Source organism: Tachypleus tridentatus, unplaced genomic scaffold (genome assembly GCF_004210375.1).
Source record: "Tachypleus tridentatus isolate NWPU-2018 unplaced genomic scaffold, ASM421037v1 Hic_cluster_1, whole genome shotgun sequence".
Lineage (NCBI taxonomy): Eukaryota > Metazoa > Arthropoda > Merostomata > Xiphosura > Limulidae > Tachypleus > Tachypleus tridentatus.
In genome coordinates this window covers 31,331,290-31,351,805 of record NW_027467777.1, presented here as the reverse complement: position 1 = coordinate 31,351,805, position 20,516 = coordinate 31,331,290, and the positions used below count along the sequence as shown (strand labels likewise).

The window sequence follows — 20,516 nt, the reverse complement described above, 5'->3', positions numbered from 1 at the left end:
TTAGTCTTTCAAATGACATTTATTTATTCTTAAGCACAAAACAGCACAATGAACTATTTGTGACTTGCCTAATACAGAGATAGAATCCAGAATCTTAGTACAAAAAACTCCAAAGTATCCCGCTAAACTTCCGAGAAGCAAACACTTAAGAGAGATCTGTAATTATATTTAACGAAACATAAGATAGAAGGTCTAATTATAAAAAACAACATATGATAAACATTTACTTTAACTAACCCTAACTCCAATTATCGACCAACTGGAGATCCAGAGCTCGTTTCTGTGAGGGAAGTGAACAAATAAATGGTGAATACCTTTATTATCATGGCACGTTCAGTGAGGGAAGTGAACAAATAAATGGTGAATACCTTTATTATCATGGCACGTTCAGTGAGGGAAGTGAACAAATACATGATGAATACCTTTATTATCATGGCACGTTCTGTGAGGGAAGTGAACAAACAAATGAATAATGAAAGGATTATAAATAACTTGTTCCCAATGAAATGTTCATGATTATATAAATGAAATGTTTCCCATGTCAATATAAAACTAACTTTGATTTTAGACAAGTAGCTTCAAACTTACAATGGGAGAGCAGAATAACTCCAAACTCCAGACAAAACATGATAAGCGTCTACAAGAAAGTGGGTACTTCTCTCCAAACACATCAATTTATAAAAATGTTTTATATTTCCTGAATAAAATTTACATCTTGTGGATTGTGATTTGCTTGCTTTAAAGTTATAAAATATTTTAATTTTAAAGAATAAAGGAATCGAGATCTATCAAACGACAATAACTAGCGTAATCTTGCTAAACTGGGTTTCTTGTTTAACTTTACTAACAACTTGTGACCAAACAAACTACCTTTATAAAACAAAACGAACAAATAATCCAGTAATTAACGTAGCTAATTTGAGTACTGTCGTTGTTAGCCATGTTTTCGGCCATAATCCTAACAACGTTTTACAAGGTTTGTCTAGCGTAGGAGAATTATGGTTAGTCCTAAATCCATGTGCTATGCTAAAACTACAAAATAATCCTCATAAGTGTAAAAGAATAAAGTGATAAAACGTAATAAATAAATAATATAAAAATAAGCAAAAATGAATATATAAATTTAATATATTAACCAATAATGTTAAAGAAACTAACTTTAAATATAGAATGGAAATATGACGTTACTGACAAGGCACGTAAAAACTATTAGTTTGCTTCGTATATTGTTCCTAATTCCACGTCCATATAAATCAGTAAGGCAAGAAATACGCTATGTAATATTTCTTAGAAATTAGAATAATTCTGAACTTTAACTGTCAATAAAACGATGTGTTATCCTGTTCACTTAACTCTTTCATTAAAAACTTTAAAATAATGAAATTTACATATAGTTGGTGTTAATAAAGAAAATGTATCCGTTTCAGTTCTTATCAAACGTAAAATATACTCTATTTGTTTGCTTTGGTTGTAAATAATACATCAGTTTATCAGTTTCATACTCTGTATACTCGTATATACATATCTTTCATATTCGTTCAAGGTGTAAAAATATTTACTTCGTTTGGACTTTTTTGTTCAAGAAGTCTCGAAATTTAAAGTTTTGTCATTTTAGGGTTCGACTCAAGCATCGCAATCTTCATATAAAATAACATTAGACTCAGCCACTTGGTTTCTCTTTCAATGTAACAGTGCAATAAACTAATTCATTTTAATTTGTACTAGAAATTGTTTATTCTGCTTTAGTATATAATAATTATACTTATGCCATTTGTTTATAGTTCTAGTTAACAGATATTCACATATATCATCTAACTACATCAGGTTTTCACAGTTTGGGTGTAGAAAAGATTCAGTGTAAATACAACACAAATTGAATACGACAATTCATAAGCTAAGCTTAACTCACTTTAGGCCTACTTTGCACTCGCTAATGTCTTGTCACGTTTTCCCGAGAATTTGTTTTGAATTTCGTGCAAAGCTACTCGAGGGCTATCTGCACTAGCTATCCCTAATTTAGCAGTGTAAGACTAGAGGGAAGGCTGCTAGTCATCACCATCCACCGCCAACTCTTGGGCTACTCTTTTACCAACGAATAGTGGGATTGACCATCACTTTCTAACGCCCCCACGGCTGAAAGGGCGAGCATGTTTGGTGCGACAGAGAAGTCCACATAGAAGTGTTTCTGTGTGATTGTATGCATTGACATATTGATGTAAATTTATTTCGAGACATATAAATTCGACAAGTTAGGTGAATATGTTATTATACATTAAAACAAGGTGTGGACAAAGCGTAATGACCAACATAATATGCCATTTACTAATTTTCTGCTTTTAACTTTCTAGGAATTAATAAATAAGTTAATCGCATCTCAAAATTTGAAACACAGAAATAACTGATGATACTTACATTATAACTAAGACTTTTGACATAGCTGGTCTGTACTGAGCTAACTTTAACAATACATGTATAACACAGTTGAAATGTTATTATTCACATTTTATAATGTAGACCCGTAATGGGCCAGTATAGAATAATGTGATTTGAATTGTGTGTAGTCTTCTGGTGATGTACGCGCATTAGAACAAAACGTAAAAGTCCGTCCATTAATGGGTTGTAAACTTAGACAAGTTGCACACAAAGTTCGTATCATATTTTTATTTCCTCTACTTGGTAGGAGTTAAATGAACTGAAAGCTCAATCAATCACTGGTTGACCAAAGTTCTTAAAATTCTTGTTCGGATCTTGCATTATGTTTAATACTACGGAACGCGTGCAAACTACAGATCTAGGGTAAGCTATACATAAATACTTGGTTTCTATCATATATTGTAGTTCTATGAAAATAAGAACATGTCTCCGCGAGTCTTTGTTTCACACTACGATGAACAAGCAAAAAATAGACAAAATAAGATTTGTTTGTTTCTCAATGTTTAAGCAAAATCACGTAAACAGCTGTCTGCGCGTAACTGTTCCTAATTTCCAACTGATGGAGTCAAGAACACCCACCCTCAACTCATGGTTTCCTCTCATCTGACCAATTAGTAAGATTTGACGGTAACTCTTATAACACACATGACTCCAAAATACAGCTTACTCAGCAAGGTATCGTACAAATTCACATTAATGTTTTCTCGGATCTGGTGGAACATACTGACAATCAGTTTTTGATCTAGTGAAACATACTGACAATCAGTTTTGGATCTGTTAGAACATACTGACAATCAGTTTTGGATCCAGTGGAACATACTGACAATCAGTTTTAGATCCAGTGGAACATACTGACAATCAGTTTTTGATCTGTTAGAACATACTGACAATCAGTTCTGGATCCAGTGGAACATACTGACAATCAGTTTTGGATCCAGTGGAACATACTGACAATCAGTTTTGGATCCAGTGGAACATACTGACAATCAGTTTTGGATCTAGTGGAACATACAGAAATACTGTATAAATAAACATATAATTTTTAGTCCAGTGGTAAACAGTACTAGTTACAACAAACGTAAAATAAAGTTGATTTATTTAATGTGTATTAGGATTGTGGAAAGATACATGAAATCCACCAGCTTACTAAAATCGTCCCTAACTTGAAACAGACAGTCAAGATGGGAGAATGTCGGTAAACAACACCCTTACCGTGCACCCACCCAAAGTACAAAGAGTGGTGTGTTTTGACAACGAGTCGCAAACCATGAACCATCGGATTCATAGTCCAGGCATGCTAACCATTAGGCTAACTTTGACCACACAGAAATAAGGAAAAAAATCCAAAAATATTCACAGCAAGCTGTCAAAAAATTGTGAAAGAATGTAACAGATTAAAACAAAAGTTAAAGGTATCTGATTTTGAAAAAAAAATGTAACAACAGTTCTCTACTAAAATTTGTCCAAAACCGTCGAACATATTGCAGTTAAATGTCATATATAAGAAATTATTTTCACAAATATAGACGTATATCACAGGTACTAAATACCAGCTGAAGTACCGCCCCTTGGAGTGAAGTTACGTAACTCCATCATTAACGAAAGGTTATTTTAGGATATGAAAATTTGCTTTCGTTTTTTGTAATTAAAAAAACAACAACAAAAAATGCACGCAAGAAAACCCATACAAACTGTAAGACACAAAATTTGAAACCTCAAAATTGCATATATCTCCTCATGAACCCTCCAAACCTTCATGACAGGTTTGATGAAGATCCATCAATAGGACCGCAGATAGCCCATAGTCTTATGATTAACTTCAAAGAAACAATCGACATACTACTAATGTTTGTAATAAACAGAACTTTATAAGTAAAATACAAAACAAGGTTTTCATGTTCTTTACGTTGACAAATGAGATGCGTAAGTTTCACTAGATACGTAAAGTAACGAGCCTTGTGTGGCTTGGTGGTTAGGGCACTCGACTTGCAATCTTAGGGTCACGGGTTCGAATACCCTTTCCACCAAACATGTCTGTCCTTTTAGCTGTGGAGCCGTTATAACATCATAGCCAATCCCACTACTCGTTGGTAAAGAGTAGCCCAAAAGTTGGCGGTTAGTGGTGTTGTCTAGCTGCCTTCCAATTGGTTTACTGTTTAACCAAACATTTCGTTCCATTCCGGAAACTTATGACAAGCCTACTATAGATATAGGTGTCCTTCCAACAGACAATTATATTATCAAAAACTATCTTCTCTTACTGCGACAAATCGAGAGATCTTATTAATTGAAGTAAGTTGGGAGAAAACAAGGAGAATATGTTTTTTAATCCACATTTTGACGTCGACAGAATAATGCCAGACATAAGCCTCAGTTTTTTATTGCAATTACTTGAAAGCGGCGAAAGTCGTGTTTCTCCACTTGTTCTTAATACGAAAGCTTGAAGACAGACTATTACAGCACCCTTGGGTGTTATGAGGTGCCTCTAAGTGGGATGTAATACACTTTTCGTCATATATCACAGGCTTCTTTAAATGTATTACTCATTTTCCACTTCTACTGCATATGGACGACACGTTTTTTTATTGTTACCAGGTCATAAGGGTGTGGTTTTATCTGACCTTTTCGAAAATTTAGGTCGTTATTTTTGATAAACCGAGCCATGTTCGATCAAAAACCTTGAATAACGTTAAAGAAAAGCCTCTCTAGGCCTTGAGGTTTTGGTTTTTATAAAGTCTGTCGGAAATAACTTTGTGTGTCGTACAGTTTCAACTGTTATGTCCTCAATATATACTTTCAACAAACAGATAATTAGGTTTCAACTGTTGGAAAGTACTGACAATCAGTTTTTGATCTAGTGAAACATACTGACAATCAGTTTTTGATCTAGTAAAACATACTGACAATCAGTTTTTGATCTAGTGAAACATACTGATAATCAGTTTTTGATCTAGTGAAACATACTGACAATCAGTTTTTGATCTAGTGAAACATACTGATAATCAGTTTTTGATCTAGTGAAACATACTGACAATCAGTTTTTGATCTAGTGAAACATACTGACAATCAGTTTTTGATCTAGTGGAACATACTGATAATCAGTTTTTGATCTAGTGGAACATACTGACAATCAGTTTTTGATCTAGTGAAACATACTGACAATCAGTTTTTGATCTAGTGAAACATACTGATAATCAGTTTTTGATCTAGTGAAACATACTGACAATCAGTTTTGATCTAGTGGAACATACTGATAATCAGTTTTGATCTAGTGAAACATACTGACAATCAGTTTTTGATCTAGTGAAACATACTGACAATCAGTTTTTGATCTAGTGAAACATACTGATAATCAGTTTTTGATCTAGTGAAACATACTGACAATCAGTTTTTGATCTAGTGGAACATACTGATAATCAGTTTTTGATCTAGTGAAACATACTGATAATCAGCTTTTGATCTATTGAAATATACTGACAATCAGTTTGGGATCTAGTGGATTATACTGATAATCAGCTTTTGATCTAGTGAAACATACTGACAATCAGTTTTTGATCTAGTGAAACATACTGACAATCAGTTTTGGATCTAGTGGATCATACTGACAATCAGTTTTGGATCTATTGGAACATACTGACAATCAGTTTTGGTTCTAGTGAATCATACTGATAATCAGCTTTCGATCTAGTGGAACATAATGACAATCAGTTTTTGATCTATTGGAACATACTGACGTTCAGTTTTTGATCCAGTGAGACATACTGATAATCAGGTTTTGGTCTAGTGAAACAAACTGACAATCAGTTTTTGATCTATTGGAACATACTGACGTTCAGTTTTGGGTCTAGTGAAACATACTGACAATCAGTTTTTGATTTAGTGAAACATACTGATAATCAGCTTATGATCTAGTGAAACATACTGACAATCAGTTTTTGATTTAGTGAAACATACTGATAAACAGTTTTGGTTCTAGTGAATCATACTGATAATCAGCTTTCGATCTAGTGGAACATAATGACAATCAGTTTTTGATCTATTGGAACATACCGACGTTCAGTTTTGGATCTAGTGAAACATACTGACAATCAGTTTTTGATTTAGTGGATCATACTGATAATCAGCTTTTGATCTAGTGAAACATACTGACAATCAGTTTTTGATCTAGTGAAACATACTGACAATCAGTTTTGGATCTATTAGAACATACTCACAATCACTTTTGGATTATGTGGATAATACTGATAATCAGCTTTTGATCTAGTGAAACATACTGACAATCAATTTTTGATCTAGTGAAACACACTGATAATCAGCTTTTGATCTGGTAAAACATATTGACAATCAGTTTTTGATCCAGTGAAACATACTGACATTCAGCTTTTGATCTAGTGAAACATACTGACAATCGGTTTTTGATCTAGTGAAACATACTGACAATCAGTTTTTTTATCTAGTGAAACATACTGACAATCAGTTTGGGATCTAGTGGATCATACTGACAATCAGTTTTTGATTTAGTGAAACATACTGATAAACAGTTTTGGTTCTAGTGGATCATACTGATAATCAGCTTTTGATCTAGTGAAACATACTGACAATAAGTTTTTGATTTAGTGAAACATACTGATAAACAGTTTTGGTTCTAGTGAATCATACTGATAATCAGTTTTTGATTTAGTGGAACATACTGACAATCAGTTTTTGATTTAGTGGAACATACTGACAATCAGTTTTGGATCTAGTGGATCATACTGATAATCAGCTTTTGATCTAGTGGAACATAATGACAATCAGTTTTTGATCTATTGGAACATACTGACGTTCAGTTTTGGATCTAGTGAAACATACTGACAATCAGTTTTTGATCTAGTGAAACATACTGACAATCAATTTTTGATCTAGTGAAACATACTGACAATCAGTTTTGGATTTAGTGAAACATACTGACAATCAATTTTTGATCTAGTGAAACATACTGACAATCAGTTTTGGATTTAGTGAAACATACTGACAATCAGTTTTGGATCTATTAGAACATACTCACAATCACTTTTGGATTTAGTGGATCATACTGATAATCAGCTTTTGATCTAGTGAAACATACTGATAATCAGTTTTTGATCTAGTGAAACATACTGACAATCAATTTTTGATCTAGTGAAACATACTGACAATCAGTTTTGGATTTAGTGAAATATACTGACAATCAGTTTTGGATCTATTAGAACATACTCACAATCACTTTTGGATTTAGTGGATAATACTGATAATCAGCTTTTGATCTAGTGAAACATACTGACAATCAATTTTTGATCTAGTGAAACACACTGATAATCAGCTTTTGATTTAGTAAAACATATTGACAATCAGTTTTTGATCCAGTGAAACATACTGACATTCAGCTTTTGATCTAGTGAAACATACTGACAATCAGTTTTTGATCTAGTGAAACATACTGACAATGAGTTTTGGATCTAGTGGATCATACTGATAATCAGCTTTTGATCAGCTAATTCGAACCCGCGACCCTCAGATTAGGAATCGCGTGTCTCATCCACCTGGCCATGCCATGCCCACTGTGAAGAAGTGAATGGTTTAAGGTGTTTATTTTATTTATATATATTTATTTATCGCGACGTTCCTAGAACGTATTGTTAAGACCGATCCAGTAACAAGATGGTTTCAACATTTAATAATTAAAATAGAAGAATAAATACTGTTGGGAAAATATAAAAGACAAAGACTGTAAATTTATGATAAATTTAAAAATAAAACGGTGAATTTCAAGTTTAACAAGTCGGTAAATTCGATGTATCGTTTATGACCTTGAAGTCGAAAACTGTTTGAGTACGAACCAGTTGTTCTTTATATTGAATGTCAAGTTTGAGGACCAAACAATACTTTGTGTTTCAACGAAACTTGTAACACAGGTATCTTGCTCGATATTGCCAATCCAGGCTCTTATTTCGTGTTACGATTTACGTTTCAGATTCATATCATATTTACATTTGACAAAATTATGATTTATTGTCTATATTTCATGTGTTATCCAGAAAACAGACTTGTTTAGTTGGTGTCATACAGTTCTTATAATTATTATGTTACAACATCGTAAGGAACATCTGTGATTATAATGTCTCGGTTTAGAGCTTCTGTAAAGCTACAGTATTACAACAGTTTAACTGATACAGCCATATTTACATTATTTTAGATGAGATAGCTCTCTGGATTAATAAACTAGACGTCAATCAATCTGGCGATTTACGGTTTATGTCCTGTTGACACAAACCTATGTTTCACACTTTGGAACCGCTCATGCGTTATAAGAGTAAAAGTGAAATACTACTTTTCGAATAGAGCGCGCAAAAGTGGGCGGTGGATGCTGTTAATTAGCTGCCTTTTCTTTAATCTATCATATCAAAAATTAGGGGTATAATCCTCGTGACGTTTCTCGCTGACGTTTGAAAGAAGCCAACCAGAGTTGAGACGAAATCCATTAGACAAGTCCAAGAAACGAGCTGTAAGCACGATCTAGTTAGGAGATCAGCCTGTTTGGTAACACAACTTTATAGAACATTCAAACATTCATAATGGTTGTGACATGAAGCTCACGTGGTTTACTGTTTACATTTATTTACACTGTAAATAACGTCTTACTATTGCAAATAATTCTTTGTGAACCTGAACCTGAACCTGACCAGAGTCATCTTTAAGTCACGTGTTTATAACTGAATAATATTGTGGGTCAAGTAAACATATTTCTTACAGGACGAAAGTTGAGTCTGAGTTTTTATAGAAAGACTGTAGATAGAACTGAATCGTGAGAAAGTATTTTTTCTGCAAAGTGTAACACAGACGGGCAGACATACGTTTTCCATAATTATTGTGTACTATGTATATAAAATATATTCTTCTATAGCAACTCATGATACATATATTGTTTAAAACACTCTTAAGTGAGAAATCAATATAGCGTGAGAGAAACATCAACAAACATAATAGAAATTACAGATAGTTCTAGTTCCAAACGTTAGACAGAGGACAGAAATGTGAAGAAACGCCTTCTAAATAACATAAAACAGTGGAACACAGCCATTTAGAACTCACAGTCTCAGGGTCAGGGTTCGAACCCCCATCCCACCAAACACGACCGTCCTTTCAACCATTAGGACGTTATAGCGTTTGAGAATAACTCAAACAGAAACACCACTATAAAAATACAGTCGTTTGAGAATAACTGATACAGAAACATCACTATAAAAATAGTCGTTTGAGAATCACTGATAGAAAAACACCACTATAAAAACACAGTCGTTTGAGAATAACTGATACAGAAACACCATTATAAAAACACAGTCGTTTGAGAATAACTGATACAGAAACACCATTATAAAAACACAGTCGTTTGAGAATCACTGACACAAAAACACCACTATAAAAACACAGTCGTTTGAGAATCACTGACACAAAAACACCACTATAAAAACATAGTCGTTTGAGAATCACTGATACAAAAACACCACTTTAAAAACATTGTCGTTTGATAATCACTGATAGAAAAACACCACTATAAAAACGTAGTCGTTTGAGAATAATTGATACAGAAACACCATTATAAAAACACAGTCGTTTGAAAATAACTGATACAGAAACACCATTATAAAAACACAGTCGTTTGAGAATAACTGACACAGAAACACCACTTTAAAAACATTGTCGTTTGATAATCACTGATACAAAAACATCACTATAAAAATAGTCGTTTGAAAATCACTGATAGAGAAACACCACTATAAAAACACAGTCGTTTGAGAATAACTGATACAAAAACACCACAATAAAAACACAGTCGTTTGAGAATAACTGATACAGAAACACCATTATAAAAACACAGTCGTTTGAGAATCACTGACACAAAAACACCACTATAAAAACACAGTCGTTTGAGAATCACTGACACAAAAACACCACTATAAAAACATAGTCGTTTGAGAATCACTGATACAAAAACACCACTTTAAAAACATTGTCGTTTGATAATCACTGATAGAAAAACACCACTATAAAAACGTAGTCGTTTGAGAATAATTGATACAGAAACACCATTATAAAAACACAGTCGTTTGAGAATAACTGATACAGAAACACCATTATAAAAACACAGTCGTTTGAAAATAACTGATACAGAAACACCATTATAAAAACACAGTCGTTTGAGAATAACTGCCACAAAAACACAACTATAAAAACACAGTCGTTTGAGAATCACTGATACAGATGCACCTGTAGAAAAACACAGTCGTTTGAGAAATACTGATAGAGAAACACCATTATAAAAACACAGTCGTTTGAGAATAAATGATACAGAAACACCACAATAAAAACACAGTCGTTTGAGAATCACTGATACAGAAACACATTTTGTTCTAATTCTGTTACCGAACATTGTCTCTACTATTCGTCATATGAACATTGTAATGTAACGGACAATTCCAGTAAAACTAGAGACTGTTTGTGCATAACCTATGAATAACTTTACTCGAAATTTAATAAACGTTTATAAAGACAAGTTATATGGTAGTCCAACGCATCCACAGAAGGGTTTGAATCTTGAATTTTACGTTATAAGCCTTGTACCTTAATGCTGTGTCACTATAAAAGTAATGAAACTAAATATGAACGTACGTTTATATTTGGCTTCTTCATATTGTATGTTTGTTTGTAACTTAAAGTGTCGTCTCATGAAATAAACAACTCTCAGGACAAACATATTATAAAAGACAATTATTTTAGTCTAGTTTTCAACGTCCAAACGTAACACTTCGACTCTGAGAGAGACAAAAAGCTCCTTTTTAACAAATTTGTACCTTATTTGGTCAGTTTGTTTGTTGTCAGATCTGGGTATTGGTTTAATTCTGCTTTGCCAAGGGCAAGTATGGAAACCCGATTTTTAGCGTGTCACTGGTCATGATCATGAGTAATATTTACCTGTAACTGGAATAAAAATATTGAACCAATTAACAATGAGAAAATAAACCCTTCCAAGAAATCTTCTGGATATTACGAGACAATATGTAAAGTGTTGGATAATACTAGTTTTAATATTCAGATCAAGGTGGTGTCAGATATGGTGAAGCAGTTTCTGACAAATCTCATTTCGTATTTTTGGTGAACATATTACAATAAAAGGTATGGACAGCTCGGTATTTCTAGTATTGTCTGAAACAATAGACAAAACTTGCAAGTGAAGTTAACTGAAAATCATCGGAAGGTAGGATATCTTTATGTTGATACATTATATGTGAATTATTTGTTTTATAACTTTAGAAGTAATAACTTTCTCAGCATCTTTAAAATAAAACATTTTTCTCTGAATAACAAGTGAAGTTAGATACTGTTTTTTAATGTGTTAAAATTATCATTCGTGATATTTGTAACAAATCACAGTTTAACAACAAATTACGTCTTTGTAATTTCTCAAAACAGAATTGTTCGTTTGTTTTCTGGAATTCCGTTGTAAGTTTTGTTCCTGTTTTAATAAATTGTTTTGATTTATTTTGAATCTCTTCAGTGTCTTGTGATTCGTATATTGTAGACATGAAGACCGAATTCTTGTTTCTGTTCTCTCTTGTCGTCTTAGCGGGAGACGCTTATGGTAAGTTTGTCAAAGAATTTTGATATTACACATCGGTTTCTCTTTATTATGTATTTAGTCACGTGATCTGATTCTGGAAAGGAATTGTTGGAATCTGTGGAACGAAATACGTTCTAACAAACTTAGGACGACTTCCTACTAAATCATCAACCTGAACGTAAGTTATACAACACGATAAAACTAAAATCTACTAAACTGTTTAACACGGTAAAACTTTCATAAAATAAACAGTTAATTTTGTTGAACCAATCTCCCCAGGTTTCTATTGTCATCTAGAGCGCCATCGTCCGGAGAAACAAGAAGTAAAATAAGAAACAGGTCACATACATTAACAGATGGACGTGCACATAATATATAATTAATTCAGCTAATTAGCCAAGTTATATTTTTAAACTGTTTACCATTTATTTTTAAAATAGTTGAATTGAAAAACTTTTATCACAGACATGTTATTATACATCTTATAATATTAAAATTGAGGGTTAAACGGTTATAGAAGTTGTGCTCTTTGTTAGGTTTTTTATTAATTTTAGATATAAAACACTTGTTTACTCAGTAATTAAAATACTTGGTATTGGTCCATTGGTGTAGAAACACATGGTAGAGTACTAGACATTTGTCTACCTCTGTCACGTGTTTAATAACGACAGCAGCTAAAAGTTATGTTTTCCTTAACTTAGTCGCTTGATAGTTTGAAGTAAAATAAAGGTTATTATGATATTACTTGGAAGAGTCGAAACGATCAGTGATAAACATTCTATTGTTAACACATAATGTAATATGAACGATTTATTTTATCCGTAGCTGTTGTTTACTGTGGAAATGGATGGACCTGCCCTGACGGGTATACTTGTTGCTTGCATCCTAATGGCGGTTTCGGTTGTTGCGGACTTCGCAATGCCGTCTGTTGCTGTAGTGGAGAAACATGTTGCTTTTCTCTGCATTCGTGTTCAGCAGATTCTTCCAGATGTAATCGATGTCCATCCTTTGCTGGTGCAGTTCGGGGAGACGCACCGAAAGCGACATCTATCGTCGCTGCTAGGAACTCTTGAGTTAAGCACAGAAATTAAAATCAAAACAAAAAACCTTTAATTATTTTGGTATTTTTGTTTTACATTAAAGTCTATATTTTTAACTGACATGCTTTCCATGTCACTAAAAATTGAGGAGAAAAATAAAAGTTATAAATTAAAGTATGCGTGATAAAGACTGTTTTATTATAATGTGTCGAACTTCAGATCATCAAAAAACAGTTTGATAAAACAGTGACAATACAAACCACAAGTTGAAAGTAAAATAAGTGTACGGGTTGTGTACGTTTGTCGAGATCGGTTGACTTTTGTTTAAGTTTTTTTTTCTGACTACGAGTCTGCACGAGCGCGAAGCCTTCGTCGTCAGGAAGAACTTGGTCTTGTTCAGAATTTGTGTGTTGTGGAATATCCAGGGTGAGGTTTGAGATACTTAAACTACGAGTTATTGGATTGTCGTTATCTGATACTGTAGGCTTATTAGCTACACTATCATCACAAGTTGAAAGTACAATATCCTTAATAAGTGTTCTTTGTTTTTCTAGTTCTTACAGTAGCATATTTAGCAGGAGTTAGTTTGGCTTTTTGTTCTTTTTTCAACAATAAACATCAGGGATTTTAATTTTACATTATCATCTACTATATGGCTACCGTCACTAGACTTACTTTTGGTCCCTGTTCTACACGGTCTTGTTTTCTCTATATCAGACGCTACATCGTTCTCCACGGTGTCTGACCGCTCCGACTCCGGCCGGCATGACGCCTCTCTGTTTAACTTAGTGAAACTTGCAGTCTCGGGTTACTTCTTAAAGTAATAAGGTCTTCTGTCTCTGTATCTACTAGCGTGAAACTCGAGGTCAATAGTAGGAACTCGGAGAGTATGAAACTAAAATAAGTCGTAGAGCACGAAGAATTCGCAAGCCTTCAGAGGTATATCTTGTCTCGTTCCGCTCAAAGCGCAGAATCTCGCGTTATAAAAGTGAAATACTACTTTTCGAATAGAGCGCGCAAAAGTTGGCTGTGGATGCTGTTAATTAGCTGCCTTTTCTTTAATCTGTCAAATCAAAAATTAGGGGTGTATAATCCTCGTGACGTTTTACGATGATGTTTGAAAGAAGTCAACCAGTTTGTTTTCTTTGTTTGTTTTTGAATTTCGCACAAAGCAACTTGAGGGCTATCTATGTTATCTGTGCTATCTGTGTTATCTGTGTTATCTGTGCTATCTGACCCTAATTTAGCAATGTAAGACTAGAGGGAAGGCAGCTAGTCATCACCACCCACCTATAACTCTTGGGCTACTCTTTTACCAACGAATAGTGGGATTGACAGTCACATTATAACGCCCATATGGCTGGGAGGGCGAGCATGTTTGGTACAACGGGAATGCGAACCCGCGACCATCAGATTACGTTTCGCACGTCTTAATACGCTTGGCAATGCCGGGCCGAAGCCAACCAGAGACGAGACGAAATCCATTAGACAAGTCCAAGAAAGCAGCTGTCATATCTAGTTAGAAGATCAGCCTCTTTTGAAACACAACGTTATAGAACATTGAGGCATACATAATGGTTGTGACATGAAACACACGTGGTTTACAATTTACATTTATTTACACTGTGAATTACGTCTTACTATTGCAAATAATTCTTTGTGAACCTAAAACTGACCTGAGTCGTCTTTAAGTCACGTGTTTATAACTGAATAATATTGTGGGTAAAGTAAACATATTTCTTACAGGACGAAAGTTGAGTCTGAGTTTTTATAGAAAGACTGTAGATGGAGCTGAATCGTGAGAAAGTATTTTTTCTGCAAAATGTAACACAGACGGGGAGACATACGTTTTCCATAATTATTGTGTACTATGTATATAAAAGATATTCTTCTATAGTAGCTCGTGATACATAGATTGCTTTAAACACACTTAAGTGAGAAATCAATATAGCGTGTGAGAAACACCAACAAACATAATAGAAATAAAAGATAGTTCTAGTTCCAAACGTTAGACAGAGGACAAAAATGTGAATAAACGCCTTCGAAATAACATACAACAGTGAATCACAGTCGTTTGAGAATCACTGATACAGGAAACACCACAATGAAAGGGCGAGCATGTTTGGTGTGACAAATATTTCATATAAACCGAAGTAACAGAAATATAAACTACAATAAGAAAACTAGAATAAGTCATTTCAGAAACAAAAAACTAAACTTCAAAAAGTAGATAACGAAATTTACAGAGGAAAAACCAATTAATACGTTTTTATTAGAACGTATACCAAAATATCGGCCCGGCATGGCCAAGCCTGTTAAGGCGTGCGACTCGTAATCCGAGGGTCGCGGGTTCGAGCCCGCGTCGCGCTGAACATGCTCGCCCTCCCAGCCGTGGGGGTGTATAATGTGACGGTCAATCCCACTATTCGTTGGTAAAAGAGTAGCCCAAGAGTTGGCGGTGGGTGGTGATGACTAGCTGCCTTCCCTCTAGTGTTACACTGATAAATTAGGGACGGCTAGCACAGATAGCCCTCGAGTAGCTTTGTGCGAAATCCCAAAAACAAAAACAAACCAAAATATCGTAGAAAGAATGTTCAGTTGTGGAATGTAAAAAAAAAAAAGGTGAAACAAGGCTTAGAAATGGAGCGTTTGAAAATATCACAAGAAGAGGTTTAGTAGCGAAATATTTAAAAAACGAGAAGAAAATTCTTATGGGAACGATTATTTAGAATGTGAGACTTTTAACTATAAAAACACAGAGAATCACTGATACAAAAACACCACTATAAAAAAATAGTCGTTTGAGAATAACTGATACAGAAACAGCACTATAAAAACACAGTCGTTTGAGAACACTGATACAAAAACACCACTATAAAAACACAGTCGTTTGAGAATAACTGATACAGAAACACCACTATAAAAACACAGTCGTTTGAGAATAACTGATACAGAAACACCTCTATAAAAACACAGTTGTTTGGGAATAACTGATACAGAAACACTACTATAAAAACGTAGTCGTTTGATAATCACTGATACAAAAACACCACTATAAAAACACAGTCGTTTGAGAATAACTGATACAGAAACACCATTATAAAATCACAGTCGTTTGAGAATAACTGATACAGAAACACCACTATAAAAACAAAGTCGTTTGAGAAAAACTGATACAGAAACACCACTATGAAAACAGTCGTTTAAGAATAACTAACACAGAAACACCACTATAAAAACAGTCGTTTAAGAATAACTGATACAGAAACACCACTATAAAAACACAGTCGTTTGAGAATAACTGATACAGAAACACCATTATAAAAACACAGTCGTTTGAAAATAACTGATACAGAAACACCACTATAAAAAATAGTCGTTTGAGAATCCCTGATACAGAAACATTACTATAAAAAATAGTCGTTTGAGAATCACTGATACAGAAAAACCACTATAAAAACACAGTCGTTTGAGAATCACTGATACAAAAAAAACACTATAAAAATAGTCGTGTGAGAATATCTGATACAGAAACACCACTATAAAAACACAGTCGTTTGAGAATCACTGATACAAAAACACCACTATAAAAAAATATTCGTTTGAGTATAACTGATACAGAAACACCACTATAAAAACACAGTCGTTTGAGAACACTGATACAAAAACACCACTAAAAAACACAGTCGTTTGATAATCACTGATACAAAAACATCGATATAAAAAATAGTCGTTTGAGAATCACTGATACAGAAACACCACTATAAAAAATAGTCGTTTTAGAATCACTGATAGAAAAACACCACTATAAAAACATCAATATAAAAAATAGTCGTTTGAGAATCACTGATACAGAAACACCACTATAAAAAAACACAGTCGTTTGAGAATAACTGATACAGAAACACCACTATAAAAACACAGTCGTTTGAGAATCACTGATACAGAAACACCACTATAAAAACACAGTCGTTTGAGAATCACTGATACAAAAACACCACTATAAAAAAATAGTCGTTTGAGAATAACTGATACAGAAACACCACTATAAAAAAAAATCGTTTGAGAACACACAGTCGTTTGGGAATAACTGATACAGAAACACCACTATAAAAACGTAGTCGTTTGATAATCACTGATACAAAAACATAACTATAAAAACACAGTCGTTTGAGAATAACTGATACAGAAACACCACTATAAAAACACAGTCGTTTGAGAATCACTGATACAAAAAAACCACTATAAAAAAATAGTCGTTTGAGAATAACTGATACAGAAACACCACTATAAAAACACAGTCGTTTGAGAATCACTGATACAAAAACACCACTATAAAAAATAGTCGTTTGAGAATAACTGATACAGAAACACCACTATAAAAACACAGTCGTTTGAGAATCACTGATACAAAACACCACTATAAAAAAACAGTCGTTTGAGAATAACTGATACAGAAACACCACTATAAAAACACAGTCCTTTGGGAATAACTGATACAGAAACACCACTATAAAAACGTAGTCGTTTGATAATCACTGATACAAAACACCACTATAAAAACACAGTCGTTTGAGAATAACTGATACAGAAACACCACTATAAAAACACAGTCGTTTGAGAATCACTGATACAAAAACATAACTATAAAAACACAGTCGTTTGAGAATAACTGATACAGAAACACCACTATAAAAACACAGTCGTTTGAGAATAACTGACACAGAAACACCACTATAAAAAACACAGTCGTTTGAGAATCACTGATACAAAAACACCACTATAAAAAATAGTCGTTTGAGAATAACTGATACAGAAACACCACTATAAAAAACACAGTCGTTTGAGAACACTGATACAAAAACACCACTATAAAAACACAGTCGTTTGAGAATAACTGATACAGAAACACCACTATAAAAACACAGTCGTTTGAGAATAACTGATACAGAAACACCACTATAAAAAACGTAGTCGTTTGAGAATAACTGATACAAAAACACCACTATAAAAACACAGTCGTTTGAGAATAACTGATACAGAAACACCACTATAAAAACACAGTCGTTTGAGAAAAACTGATACAGAAACACCACTATAAATACAGAGTCGTTTAAGAATAACTGATACAGAAACACCACTATAAAACACAGTCGTTTGAGAATCACTGATACAAAAAAAACCACTATAAAAACACAGTCGTTTGAGAATAACTGATACAGAAACACCACTATAAAAAATAGTCGTTTGAGAATAACTGATACAGAAACACCACTATAAAAATACAGTTGTTTGGGAATAACTGATACAGAAACACCACTATAAAAAACATAGTCGTTTGAGAATAACTGATACAGAAACACCACTATAAAAAACACAGTCGTTTGAGAATAACTGATACAGAAACACCACTATAAAAACACAGTCGTTTGAGAATAACTGATACAAAAACACCACTATAAAAACACAGTCGTTTGAGAATAACTGATACAGAAACACCACTATAAAAACACAGTCGTTTGAGAATAACTGATACAGAAACACCACTATAAAAACACAGTCGTTTGAGAATCACTGATACAAAAACACCACTATAAAAAATTGTCGTTTGAGAATAACTGATACAGAAACACCACTATAAAAAAAAATAGTCGTTTGAGAATAACTGATACAGAAACACCACTATAAAAACACAGTCGTTTGAGAATCACTGATACAAAAACACCACTATAAAAAACACAGTCGTTTGAGAATAACTGATACAGAAACACCACTATAAAAAACACAGTCGTTTGAGAATAACTGATACAGAAACACCACTATAAAAAACACAGTCGTTTGAGAATAACTGATACAGAAACACCACTATAAAAAACGTAGTCGTTTGATAATCACTGATACAAAAACACCACTATACAAAAAACACAGTCGTTTGAGAATCACTGATACAAAAACACCACTATAAAAAACATAGTCGTTTGAGAATCACTGATACAGAAACACCACTATAAAAATAAAGTCGTTTGAGAATCACTGATACAAAAACACCACTATAAAAAATAGTCGTTTGAGAATCACTGATACAGAAACACCACTATAAAAACACAGTCGTTTGAGAATCACTGATACAAAAACACCACTATAAAAAAAATAGTCGTTTGAGAATAACTGATACAGAAACACCACTATATAAAAACACAGTCGTTTGAGAATAACTGATACAGAAACACCACTATAAAAACATAGTCGTTTGAGAATCACTGATACAAAAACACCACTATAAAAACACAGTCGTTTGAGAATAACTGATACAGAAACACCACTATAAAAACACAGTCGTTTGAGAATAACTGATACAGAAACACCACTATAAAAACACAGTCGTTTGAGAATCACTGATACAAAAACACCACTATAAAAAAATAGTCGTTTGAGAATAACTGATACAGAAACACCACTATAAAAAACACAGTCGTTTGAGAATCACTGATACAAAAACACCACTATAAAAAAATAGTCGTTTGAGAATAACTGATACAGAAACACCACTATAAAAAACACAGTCGTTTGAGAATCACTGATACAAAAACACCACTATAAAAAACACAGTCGTTTGAGAATAACTGATACAGAAACACCACTATGATACAAAAAACACAGTCGTTTGAGAATAACTGATACAGAAACACCACTATAAAAAAACACAGTCGTTTGAGAATAACTGATACAGAAACACCACTATAAAAACACAGTCGTTTGAGAATAACTGATACAAAAACACCACTATAAAAAATAGTCGTTTGAGAATCACTGATACAAAAACACCACTATAAAAACATAGTCGTTTGAGAATAACTGATACAGAAAAACACCACTATGATAAAAACACAGTCGTTTGAGAATCACTGATACAAAAACACCACTATAAAAAATAGTCGTTTGAGAATCACTGATACAAAAACACCACTATAAAAACACAGTCGTTTGAGAATAACTGATACAGAAACACCACTATAAAAACACAGTCGTTTGAGAAAAACTGATACAGAAACACCACTATAAAAACACAGTCGTTTGAGAATAACTGATACAGAAACACCACTAAAAAAACACAGTCGTTTGAGAATAACTGATACAGAAACACCACTATAAAAAACACAGTCGTTTGAGAAAACTGATACAGAAACACCACTATAAAAAACACAGTCGTTTGAGAATAACTGATACAGAAACACCACTATAAAAAACACAGTCGTTTGAGAATCACTGATACAAAAAAACCACTATATAAAAACAGTCGTTTGAGAATCACTGATACAAAACACCACTATAAAAAACACAGTCGTTTGAGAATAACTGATACAGATACACCACTATAAAATCACAGTCGTTTGAGAATCACTGAT

General features: G+C 33.5%; 2 protein-coding genes across 3 annotated transcripts in view; one reads left to right on the top strand and one right to left on the bottom strand.

The window, feature by feature from the left end:
• LOC143241961 (progranulin-like) overlaps positions 1-13,287 on the top strand; it is a 42,629-nt gene extending 29,342 nt beyond the window's left edge. Inside the window, exon 3 of the mRNA XM_076485295.1 lies at positions 12,896-13,287. Coding sequence (XP_076341410.1) covers positions 12,896-13,143 — 248 coding nt within the window. The 3' untranslated portion in view covers positions 13,144-13,287. The remainder of the gene's footprint in view (positions 1-12,895) is intronic.
• The window catches only part of LOC143241959 (granulin-2-like), a 214,628-nt gene that overhangs the window by 132,025 nt on the left and 62,087 nt on the right, over positions 1-20,516 (bottom strand). The window lies entirely within an intron of this gene.